Source organism: Dermacentor andersoni, chromosome 3 (genome assembly GCF_023375885.2).
Source record: "Dermacentor andersoni chromosome 3, qqDerAnde1_hic_scaffold, whole genome shotgun sequence".
Classification (NCBI taxonomy): domain Eukaryota; kingdom Metazoa; phylum Arthropoda; class Arachnida; order Ixodida; family Ixodidae; genus Dermacentor; species Dermacentor andersoni.
Genome location: NC_092816.1, coordinates 3,227,095 through 3,239,915, shown reverse-complemented (window position 1 = coordinate 3,239,915; position 12,821 = coordinate 3,227,095). Strand labels below are relative to the sequence as shown.

General features: G+C 47.7%; 1 protein-coding gene across 4 annotated transcripts in view; it reads left to right on the top strand.

Moving 5' to 3' along the window:
• LOC126520622 (tyrosine-protein phosphatase non-receptor type 11-like) overlaps positions 1-12,821 on the top strand; it is a 248,143-nt gene that overhangs the window by 150,708 nt on the left and 84,614 nt on the right. For 2 of the 4 annotated variants that reach the window (XM_055065671.1, XM_050169419.2), the window contains exon 13: positions 11,174-11,361. The exons of the other annotated variants lie outside the window; for them this stretch is intronic. In XM_055065671.1, the coding sequence (XP_054921646.1) occupies positions 11,174-11,361 (188 nt within the window). The remainder of the gene's footprint in view (positions 1-11,173; positions 11,362-12,821) is intronic. 4 annotated transcript variants of the gene reach the window in all.

Here is a 12,821-nt window from a genome sequence, read left to right as displayed (position 1 = left end):
TTATGGAAATAAATCTAATAAACTTTTGATGTGAAAGGTGCATTGACATTTACAATGCTGTGCTTTAGATTTTCAGTTGCTGAACTTTGTGGGTTTAATGCTGTTATAAATATTTGCTGCAAAGGTGCATTGACTTTTCTAAAGTCTTACATCGGAACATACGGGACAAGCCAAATCAACACACTATCAGATAAGTTGACACAGCACGCAGCAAGGTCCGATGAGACGAAGCATTGTGGTGGATCATTTGTGCTGTCGTGTCACATAAAAAAATACCAACATTTTTTTTTCACCTACGGCAAAGCATCCATGTCAAGACACTAAAGCCAGCCAAGGTAACTACGTTCTTATTTATTTTTTCTGCTTTGACTTTTATTCGCGCGGACACATTGAGCCTCTCCAATATTTTGTTCTCGTTACCCTACCTACGGGCTGCCAGAGCCAGTCAGAGCGCAAACGTTTTTCTCGTGTTGCCCCGACCACCGCGCGGCGCACTTCACTGCGGGTTCGGTTTGCTCTGGCCGAGTGGATTTTCACCTGGCAGAATTTTGGACACTTTCTGGCTAGCTAGCAGACGAGAAAAAGAAACAATGGTTGCTCACCGCCATCACTGTGAGGACTCGACGGATTGCACCGTGTTCGCTTGAGCGCAACCTCTTGGCAAAGTCTTATCTCGTCGACGTAGGATACCGAGCAGTATGCGTATGCTTCTCGGTGGACCAAGCATCTCAAGTTTATTTCGATATTCCTTCGGTAGCCACATTAGGTGCCCAAAGTAGGTATTCGATTGCAGCCAACATACTATCCTTTGTGTTTCTTCATTTCGGTGCCCTCGCCCCAAAAAATGGAAAAAAATACATTGTTATGGCGCAGTGAATTGTCGCATGGTGAAAGTTCGATTTTGTTACTTCTTTTACCGAAAGTAATGGGCCACGGGACGCTTCAGTTGCTGGATACTGTTATTATATTAATGCGATAGCAATTAAATGGATACGCCAGGCACACCCCTGCCATCGTTTTAGCCCTCTTGTTTCGTATAAAGTCCAAAGGCGATAACATCGTGACCGAGCGCCGCATGCTGTATGTGCGAGTGAAAGCGTGGGGGAGGGGTGTTGAATGGGGGAGCCGACGATGGTGACTCAGTCTTGCATGCTCAAAGGAGAAAAGCGGGGAGCAAGTGATTCGCACGCAATACATCGGGGGGAGTGGATGGAATGGGGGCGGGATCTAGTTTTCTGTGAATCTGTGATTGCACATGTTTATTTGATGATCAGAACATGTTTATTTGATTTAACAGATGATCGCTAGGCACTCCTTTTCTGTGACGGAGTAATTTAATTCTGCTTTCTTTAGAGTACGACTCGCGTAAGCGACAATGTATTCATCATAGCCAGCTTTCCGTTGCGCTAAGACCGTGCCAAGGCCAACTCTGCTGGCACAGTATGAACTTCCGTGGGAGCATCGGGATCGTAGTGGCGAAAAATCAGTGGTGACGTCAACAAGTGGTGCAACTGCTGAAATGCTGCGTCACATTCAGGTGACCACGCTGCTATGCTGTTACTGGCGGAAAGTAAACATGTCAAGGGCACCATGATGGATGCGAAATTACGTACGAAGTGACGAAAATAGGAACATCAGCTAATAAAACTTCTGAGGGTTTTGATAGACGTGGGCGTTGGGAAGTCTGCAACAGCGCGGAGCTTGTCTGGGTCCAGAAGGACACCGTCTTTTGAGATAACGTGACCCAAGACGGTTAGCTTGCTTGCAGCAAAATGGCACTTTTTGAGGTTAAGCTGTAGGCCGGCAGATGTGAGACTGGTCAGAATGTCATGCAGGCGAGCGAGGTGTGTCGGAAAATCGGTTGAGAAGACTACAATGTCGTCAACGTAACATAAACAGGTCTTCCATTTGTGGCCGCGAAGGATGGGGTCGATCATACGCTCAAAAGTAGCAGGTGCATTGCACAACCCGAAAGGCGTGACATTCAACTCGTAGAGGCCATCGGGTGTAACGAATGCGGTTTTCAGATGGTCGGGTTCGGCCATTGGAACTTGCCAGTACCCGAAGTGCAGAACCAAGGAAGTGAAATGTTCTGCGCCTTGTTAAGAGTCGAAAGCATCGTCGATCCGAGGCAGTGGATAAACGTGTTTTCTTGTTATCTGGTTTAGGCGTCTGTAGACGACACAAAAGCGAATGGAGCCATCTTTTTTTCTTACTAATACGACAGGTGAAGACCAACGACTTTCAGAAGGACGGATTACTCTACATTGGAGCATCTCGTCCACTTGCTCTGTGATGATTCGGCGCTGTTCGGCGGAGACACGATATGGGCGCTGTCACAAGGGGTAATGGGAACCGGTGTCGATGGTGTGAGAAACACCAGTGGCACGGCCCAATGACGTCTGATGACATTCGAAAGAAGAGAGAAACTTGTGAAGGAGAGCGAGGAGTTGTCAGCGATGAGATGGGGAAAGAGCAAGGTCGATGGCATTGTCAAAACCCACTGAAGGGGATGAATCTGAGACCGAAGCGATGGCGTCAACGTAATGCAGGGAGTCGGTAGGAACGTCGAGATCGTCAATGTAGTCGGCCGCCTGGAAGTATCTTCGGGTCTCTCCACGCAGTAGACTGATCGGGTACTGGTAGTAGTTGGTTACCAGCATCACAGTTGACCCAGGTGTTATAGTGAGCACGGCAAACGGAAGAACAATGCCCTTGCGCTGAGCAAACACATCGGACGGCATGATCAATACAGTGGCGTCAGATGCGGCATCAGAGGACAGGACAACAGCCATGGATGATTCAGGGGGTATGGTTGTGTCGGCATCAACAGTGAGTTTGTCGGCAAAGTGAGGAGAGCTGGTCAGCAGTGATTCACATAGTGGTAAAAGTGACACTTCTGCACGCGAACAGTCAATGACAGCATGATGAGGTGACAGGAAATCCCAACCAAGGATGAGGTCTTGAGAGCACAATGCTAGCACGAAACACTTGATTATGTACAGAACGTCGTTGATGACGACACAGGCCATGCATACAGCTGAAGGGTGAATTCGCTGCGCGCTGGCAGTGGCGAGCAGCAGGACAAAGGGAGCTGAAATCACTTTTCATAGTTCGCGATAAAGGTTCTCGTGACTGACGGAAATGGCTGCTCCGGTATCGACTAGTGCCACTGCGGGTACTCCCTCTACAAGAACGGTAATAACATTTTGCGGCGATGATCGAGGTCTTGAGAACGTCGATGTATTTGCAGTTCTTCCCTCAGGAACTGCACTAGTCAGTTTCCCTCTTCAGTGGGAGCTCAACGACACAGGGGCGAAATCGAATGCCGACGAGGAGGAGAGGAACGCCGAGTTTTTGACCGGCGATCAGTTTCAAGACATCGCGGTGAAAATGGAGGCGTGGCAGCGTATTGTGGTGCGTAGCTTGGCGTTTCAAAGGTGGTATGCGTAGTTGGGGCGCGGCGGCGACAGAAGTGCGCCACATGACCAGCAATGCTGCAGGCGAAGCAGATAGGCCGGTTGTCTTGAGTGCGCCAAGTCTCGGTTGGACAAAAAAACTGCGGTGACTGTCGGACAACTGGAAATGAAGCCGGATGCACGGGGGATGAAAAGGTAGCTGTTGGCGCAGGGGGCCGTGCCACCACGGCTGCGTAACTGAGCGGTAAAGTGGTAAAGTTGGAATAGGACAGCGGCACACTCATAGGATTGGGTGAAAGGGCTCTAGGAGCTGCAGGAAGCGCTTCAGATATCTGAGTCCGGATGGCTTGCTGCAGCGTTGGAGCCAAAGGTGCCGTAGGTGCGTCGCTGTGAGGCAGCAGCAAAATCTGCCTGGCCACCTCTTCATGAATAAAATCTTTGATGTGCTGCGAGAGAGTCGAGTTGGTCAGGTCGGTAGAGACCGTGATGCTCGAGACGGAAACGGCGGGCTGAGTGTTCTGGTAGGCGATGGAACGTTGGCAGTGCAGCTTGTCAGAGCTCTGGCAGAGGTTAATGAGGACAGATACGCTAGTTGGGCATTTGGCCAGCAACATCTGGAATGCGCTGTCGTCGGTGCCCTTGAGGATATGCTTGATCTTGTCATCCTCTGACATGCTGGGATTTACCCGCTTGCATAAATTGAGAACATCCTCGATGTAGCTGGGGAATGTCTCTCCAGGCTGCTGTGCACGCTGGCGTAGACGCTGTTCAGCGCGTAGCTTACACACAGCTGGGCAATCAAACACTTCGGCAAAAAGTGTCTTAAACGCTGACCAGCTTGTACAGTTGGATTCGTGGTTGAAGAACCAAACTTTGGCTATGTCGGCGAGGTAGAAAGGCACGTGGGTCAGCTTAGACTGGTCATCCCATTTGTTATGGGCACTTACACGTTGATACGATGACAGCCAGTCTTCCACCTCGTGTTCGGCGGTCCCACTGAAAATGGATGGGTCGTGTTGATGAGGGACGCCGGTGCAGATAACAGTGGCAGCCGGTCGTGCAGGCAACGAGATGGCGGGATCAGGCATAGGGCAAGGCGACCTTGTTGGCGGGGTCCAAGTGCAGAGCTCCAGGACGAGGCAAAGAATCTCAGCAAACTCCGCCAAATGTGATGAGGTTTATTGTCGTTCACAGTATTGTGGAACGCTAGGTATCTAAAGGCGCTGCAAGGGCTGTCCGTAGCACGGGGTCGCACGCGATTATGGCACGGTCCTTTGTCTTCCTCTTTAGTCGGCACATACACAGGGGCACGTCTTCTTCATGACACGTCAAAAACATTTCACCAAAGGGACTATAATGCTTTCGCATTCCAACACATAAGCAGTCTTAAAGGGACACTAAAGGCAAATGCTGAGTCGATATGGACTGTTAAAATACAATTTCAGAGACCTCGCAGAACTTGTTTCGTGCTAAGAAAAGACTTACGCTTATGAGAAATTGCATCTGAAGGGTCCCAATACCTTTATTGCAATTCAAATGGCCCGCTACCCAACTGCGGAATGGTGACGTTCCATACGCCATCATCGCTTATTGCCGTCGTTGATTACTACTCGAAGTGGCCAGAAGTACTTGGTACTAATTCCATCTCCACATATGATGTCATTAAGCTTCTTGACTGGGCTTTCAGCCGTGAAGGGTTGCCAGACTCTATAGTTACGGACAATGGTCCGCAGTTTGTTTCAAAACAATTCCAAGATTACCTCAAGGAAAAGGGAATCGCTCATTTTTTCTCCCCCAACTATTATCCTCAGGGAAATGGTCAAATAGAAAGGTTCAACCGAGTCATTAAGGAACATCTGCAGGTAGCAAGGCTTGAAGGTCGAGATGCTTCGAAAATCATTTCAGAATTCTTGGGTTCCTATAGGATTACGCCACATGCTACAATGGGTCTCTTCCCAGCTTTCCTACTTCATGGTTGTCAACCTCGTTCAAAGATAGATATTAGCAACTTCAGGTTGCATAAGCACATAGTGGTTCAGGACAGTTTTCTTCCTCAAGTTCGCGAGAGAGTCTCGCAGAAACAGGGGCAAACTAAACAGTATGTAGACAAACGTAGAGGTGCTCAGGCAATTCGTATCAAGGTGGGAGACACCGTCAAAGTAAAACTTGCCAAGAAAGGATTTTTTTAAGTACAGTAAACCTCGTACAGTTAAGGCCCAGGTAGGACCATCCTCTTTTGTACTCAGTGATGAGAAGACGTGGAATGCGTCTAAGTTAACCACAGTAGTAGGTAATTCAAAACATAGTACATTGTCCACAACTGATAAAGATTTTTTGTACTCATATTCAAACCTGGATAGTCATTCCAATGACTCGTCTGTAGTGACATCGTCTTCTCATAGTTATAAGCATCAGCTAAGTAGTTCGTCTGACTGTATCACTTCTGAGTCTACACAGTCAGCAGTCGTCTCTGATTCCGTGGGGGAATCGGTAGCCTCCCAGGACTTGTTAGGACGTCGAGAGGAGCTTCCTCGGCAACCCTCTCCAGCTTTGAGTGACAATCACATTCAATTTTCCAACCAGGGGGAGGGAAATAGTAGTGGGACGATTGGGTCTTCAAAGTCTACCAATACGCGTCGCAACCCCCAAAGTTCTTCTGAGGTACGCACGCGTCCTCATCGTGACAGAAAACGGCCTCCGTGGCTCAATGATTATGTCTCTTGAATCTAGAGCGTATTGCCGTCTTCGAAATGCCACAGCTAGGGGCCTCGCTGTGACATTTAGGAGACAGTTCAGTTTTCGTTCACACAGGTATATAATGTGTTCCTTGTTGCGGTGCAGTGAGTCTTGTGCCGTGTTTCTTGTCGGATTTTGTTTTGACTGACTGCCTGTGTTTCGGTGCCCAAGACTGGTGCGCGTGTATGTGAACTTGGGCGGGAACGAACTGAATTTGTCCTTGGACTTAAGTGCGCGTCTTGTGTGCGCGTTTCACTGTATGCTTACTTTGTTTCCAGGGGGGGATGATGTAGTATAGCGTCGCCCCCTGCCAGATCTCTGTGTTATCATACTGTCACGTGGTAGTGACGTCAAAGCACACAGTAGCAGTACTGTGAAAGACAAAACTAGCTTTTATTGGGCGAACCTGTGCCCACAAAACAGGCTACACTTAAAGCACAACGATAGCGGCGAACACAGTCGGCGATCGTCGAAAATTTGATCAGCGGGTCAAGTGCGTCGGTTTTTATACAGCAGCCATCGAATGTTCCAGACTAATCGCTGGGACCCGCATGCCTTCCACAAAGTTCTACAACATTCGAGTCACGCGATGAAATCAGATAACACAAGGTTCGGCGACAACAAACAGCGGATAGAAGCATCGATAACTTTCCAGAAACTTCGGATACATGCAGACGCGTCCAGCGCTGTGCGATAACATTTGTTAGCCGGCGAATGTGGTCGCCCGTTAAATATAAGTACACGTGTCAATACATTTATGTTTCTAGTAGTTTAGCTAGATGGCGCACCCCCCTTCTGTCATGTGACGAGCTGGGACCAATCAGGAGGTGTCATCTGGCATGTGAAGTCCTTTTTAATAATAAACAGCCGCGAGCCGGCTCAGTCCTTGTCCGGTTTTCATCAGGAGCAGTTGGCTCTGTGTCTCCCTCTCTGCGTCGGCGCTCGCCGCGCGTTCGCTGGGCGTGGGCCCCCACTTGGCTGCCGCTGCCGACACAATACTTTGTTGATCTTGCTTTAATTTATGTTTTTGCCCTCATAGGAAACGGAGGGCACAGCATTTGTATAGGAACTCTCATCTAGTGAAATTTTGGTACCTGTGAGAACAGCCATTTCAGGGTGTCTAACAACTGGAAAAACCAGGAATTCTCAGGGATTTTGAGTAGTCTGGAAATGCTCAGGGAAAACTCTGGGAATTTGTTATTCTATCAGGCAAAATTAGCTGTAACTTTATTGAAAGAGCATGAAAGTCGCGGCGAAGCTGGCTCGAGTAACAGAGGAATCGTAACGAATGGTGTTTGACGCTGTGTCGTCGACTGGAGGAGTTGCCACTGTACAGTCAACGACAGACTTTTTGGATGCCAGATAAGTCGGACGGCTTCATGGCACTGCCACGTACCCCAACAGGTCAGTGTATAAGAACTTCTGAAATTTCGGACGCAAGAATCCTTTGCCGTTGGATTTTCCGGACTTTTTGCCATGACCGCATGTCCAAAACAGCATTAATCAAAACCACCACCTCCGCCATTATGATTACCTTACCGCCTCGAGCTGGCATTCTCGCATGCAGATCCGCTGGCAGCTGTAGCCACCACCGTGGCGATGCTAGGCCTAGCTACTTCGGCGTTTGCTATTAAGCATCTTGTCATTCGGTACCGTGTTTTTTATTGAAAGAATTTGCCGCTGTCAGCAATTGCACTGACAGCACCTTTGTGGGCCTTACGATTGGCTTTGAAGCTCTCAAAGCGCAGCGCGGCGTGTTCCTGAAACTCAGCTTTGTCTCAACACAGCAGTGTTACACGTTTGGAAGCATGCACAAAATATTTGCGGTGAAGCATAACAAGCGTGGAAAGAGGCAATTGTCATGGAACACAGTATGTATTGCTTAATTATACATGTGTCCACCCGCCATCTCCTGTCACAGTACAAGCACCGATATGCCTAATAAGTGTAGTGGTAACAATGAGGCCTTCAGAGCTTTTTTGCATGTGCCTGTGGAGATCTGAGCGTAAGAGCAGCAAAAGACATGCATTCATTTTTTCAAACTGCCCGATTTTCGGACATTTTCGCAGCCCTAGAGAGTCCAAAAAATTAGGCATTGACTGTACAACTGTTCGAGAAGATGCTTCAAATGGTCCGTGTGGCGAACGTGCAGCGAAAGGAGAACAAGAAGACAACCTACGCATTGAGTAAGGAGTGCAAAAGGAAGCATGCCGCCGCTTCTTTGAAGGAGTTTGAGCTCAAAAAACAAAGTGTTGGCTGACACAAAGATGCAGGTGTCCCTGATCCAAACCAAAGTGAACTCTTTAAAGCAGTGAAACACAACACTGAGGTGTTGTGCGCGGGCCTAGAGTATACATTGAGGTTGACTTACCAACTGTTGCGAGAGAATCTCACTTGTGACAAAGTTCGGGCCTCATACCACAGAGTTTGCTATCAGTTGATAGAAATAGCTCATATTCCAAAATATTTGCTTCTTTATTCATCTCCTTTTTATTTGTATTTGAGAATATTCGACTCAATTTGCAAAGGGTTCTACCATTCTTTTTTTCCAAATATATTTTATTCGCTGTGCATTTTACTAACCCCTCCCTTCTGTTTTCTTTTGGAATAGAATAAACACTACTCCTTACTATTGAAACAGCATTAAGTTTTTTTTTTTTTTTTTAATATGGTTACTAGAGAGTGAGAGCATCATGTCAGCCCGTCTTGACATCAAACAAAGTTCTCTGTGTCTCAGGAAATTTTGTAAAGACCTTGCGAAAAATCTGGAAAGCTCGGGGAATTTGGAAATGTGGACTTGGTAGACACCCTGCATTTATAGACAGTAGTTGTCATCCTGATGTCGGAGCTGCAGGACTGACGCCTCAGCACTCAACAAGTCTGCCATCGATGTCAGTGCACTTGTGTGCCCTAGTGACATATGCTATAAAAACAGATTATCTCATGTCGTCAACATTTGCAATGGCTTCGCGAATGCTCCTTTCCCCAAGCGTCAAGGAAGCTCACAGTTTCTGCTCTGTAAACAAGTGATTTTACATCGTGCAGCATGCTTAGATATGTATCTCCAGTGGCTGTCGCCTGGAAGAAGAATGGCTCAACAACGGACAACCTCTTGCCAGGTTCTGCACCACACTGTGACACTCTTGGAGTGCACAGGATCGAAGTGTACCAGCACTGGAGCCTTGGTGATTAGCTCCTTGCTGTGTTGGAAGGCCCAGTCCTGCTCCTTCTCCCAGACCCATTGCTGACCATCTCGAAGCAGAAGATGGAGCGGCTGTAGATGCTCAGACAGGTTCGACAGGAAACTCCTGTAGAAGTTGATGAGGCCGAGGTAGCTCTGAAGCTCCTTCTTGTTCTGTGGCTTAGGCGCCTTGCGAACAGTATCAACTTTGCGGAGAGCCGGCGCTACGCCAGCCTGGGAAATGACATGTCCCAAGTACTCAACACTGGGGGCCAGGAAAATGCACTTTCCCAGCTTTAGCTTGAGACCGGTGTCCTGCAGTCGTGCCAGGACATTGTACAGGTTCTGCAGGTAGTCCCCGTTGTCGCTGCCAGTAACCAGGATGTCGTCCAAGTACACCGCCACGTGCCTCCTGCCCTGGGAGAGGTTGTCCATCTCCCTCTGAATATGGCTGGGGCTGAGGCCACTCCAAACGGTAAGCACGTGTACTGGAAAAGCCCGCAAGTTGTCGATATTGTGACACATTTCCGGGCGGCATCCTGGAGCACCAGCTGCTGTTCATCTCTGAGGTCGAACTTGGTGAACTTCAGTCCACCAGACAGAAGTTCCTCTTCATCTCGATCTCTATTCTTCCCCCCCAGTTGGAAACATTTTTCTTGTCATTGTTTTCGCATCAGTTTTTTTAAAACGAAAAATATGAAATTAATATGTGGATGATTCCATACTTCGCTGGTGCCACAGCCAGTCAATGCAACCAGGAAGACCACTCTGCTGAACCGCTCCTCGATACTAATTTTTAGAGGGCCAGTTTATCTCTGAGAATTTTTGAAAAAGTACTCCTCCATGAAATATATCAGCACCTTGACAATGTCATAAGCCTGTCATGAGACGGTTATTTCATAGTAACACTTCAAACAGCGATAACAAACTTTGTGTTGACTCTTCCGCGGTGGCTGGCGGCCGCAGGTAGGAAAAGTGTGCTGTGCGCAGCATATTATTTCTGTGCACATGGCTTTCATGTTTTAGAATGCAGTTCTTAGGCGGCCGTTCCTGCGGCAAGCATCGTTGTTGTATTACATCGTAACCAAGTGAACGAGCACAGCGAAAGGTGAAAGCAAACACGGAGCACAGAGGGGCACAAAAAAATTGGCAAGAGCGAAAAGGTGTGAGAAGGAAAGTGGAGAGCAGGGTGCAGCAGAACAATGAGAAGGAAACTGGAGAAGTGGATGGCGAAGGCGTGAGAAAAGCGTGTTGATGTGCAAGACTCACGACGACTGCTACGAGATGGCACCAGAGGAGTGCACCGTCTTCTGCTCACCGATGGCAAGCGGCGAGCGTGTCACACGATACCATTTATGGAAACAATGCACTGCATGAGCGTAAGTCTATCTGCGGCGGCTGCTGTGAATCACACCCACGCGTAACACATCCGCTGCCTGTCGTTATCTCTCAATTAGCGAGGCAGTCGCGTCACTTCACTCCATTTTCAACGTGCCACACGAGACAGATTGTCTTTACCAGGCAATATATCACAATATAACATGTATAAAGCTGCACTCAAATTTTGCTTTAGGGATTATCATAGTTGACAATTAATTCTTCTTTTTTATACATCCTGTATCCCCATCTCCCCTGCAGTAATGCCTTTGCAGTGCTGCAGGTTCTTCATATGAATTAATTTTTTAAGATTAAAGTGAACTAACTTTAATGCAAAATCGTACCTGAGTGTGAAGTTTGAGAAGTTATTGATTGCAACATTTGGTATAACTCACTAGTTCGCTACTTGCCACGTGTGATGGGAAGTAATGCCTAAAACTAATGCCTTTGTGTGCTGCAGAAGAGCATCATGCTGGGTCGTGAGTACACCAACATCAAGTACTCTGGGGAGCTGCCAGCAGCAGTAGAGAGCACGGCACATGGTCGGGGCACTCTCCCTATTACCGGCAGTCCGGCCCCACTGGACAGCAGCTGCAAGAAGCCCGCTGTGCTTCCCCGCTCGTTTCTTACGGACAGTAGCGTGCCCAAGTGAGTGGCTTCTGCACTCATTTGTGTGTAGCAGAACATTGGGGAGCATAGGTCAGCTCAAGCTTGAATGTTCTAACCCTCCAAGATAACGGTTTTTGCAAGTGAGAAAATGGTGTACACATAGGATGAGATCAGTACCACTTCTGTGATGATACTGCATGAGATCCTATGACATGCCACTCGTAAACGGTAAATAGTAGTCAACAAATAACAGTGAAAAGCTGCATCATGACACATTTTAATATGAAACCAAAATGCAGTATGGTCAGTCGTTTGTGTCCTTTTTCACAGGATAGTTCACTGGTGCCACTGCTTTACTGGAATACCAGACTGCGTGCCCAGGCTGCAGAATTAATCAGGTTTTTTTTTTCCCTGGTCCCGAGGTCCGTAAATTTTTGGTGCTGACTGCTTGTACTGTAGCATGAGCAGATGACAAAAGCAAAGATGATACAAAACTGTCTAGAAATTGTGCTACTAGTGGAGTGTGTTGTGTTGGCGCTAGTGTGTTTCGATGAAAGCACCTTCCAAGATCGTGTACTGTCTACCAAAGCCTGTTCTTGCTGCCAGTTTTCAAACAGGCTGTGCTAGTACATGCTTGGCAAATCATGCAGGTTTTTTTGCTCTATTGCACTGGGAGATTTCCAAGAATTTGTGCACAAGCTATTCAACTGTGCTGAAGTCCCAATGGGACATGCCAAGATTGGGCATTGCAAGCAGACAGGAGCTGTGTGCATGTGACGCGGTGACAATTGCCTGCATTTGCAAACTAGTACACCAATTTATACTGAAAACAGCCGAAAAGAAAATTATGCAGATCCCATGCACTGTGGGAATCTATGTAAGCAAAGCTTTCTGTGCTGTTTGCGCTAACTGACAATATTTGGTGGCGATTTTGACAGCGTACGACAGCCATGAGTTGATCTTAAAGGTTACTTTGCGTGCACCACTTGTGTTTGTCTATGTAGTGCATGGAACACACAGTGAGACATGTTTTCTCGAGGCATTGTTGTCCACCTTTCTTTGTAGCCTGTAAAGGAGGTCAGCACCGTCATGGCATCACACAGCGCATCGCATCATGGCTGAAGTGTTGATTTGCTGATGGCCGCTTGCGCAATGTTGTCTTGATGCTGTGGTGCTTTAACGCAGCTTCGTGTCTGCACTCCCTGCATCAGCTGTCCCCATGGATGAAATTGCAGGTTTTTATTTTTCAGAAATATCAGAAACGGGCTATTCCGTACCATGAAATAATGCAGTTTGTCCACATCTGTTGCCATATCTGGTAGCAAGGTTTCCTTTATTGAATAGACCTCAAATGAAGCATGCTGTCTGGCGGCACCTTTCCCTTTTCCCACGATCCTCCCATGTATGCGATCTGCCACAAGTGAAGAGTGGCAATTCACCCGTTTTGTCACAGCATTGGTTTTACCCCATTCACTATCTCCTCTACGTCCTCTTCACCA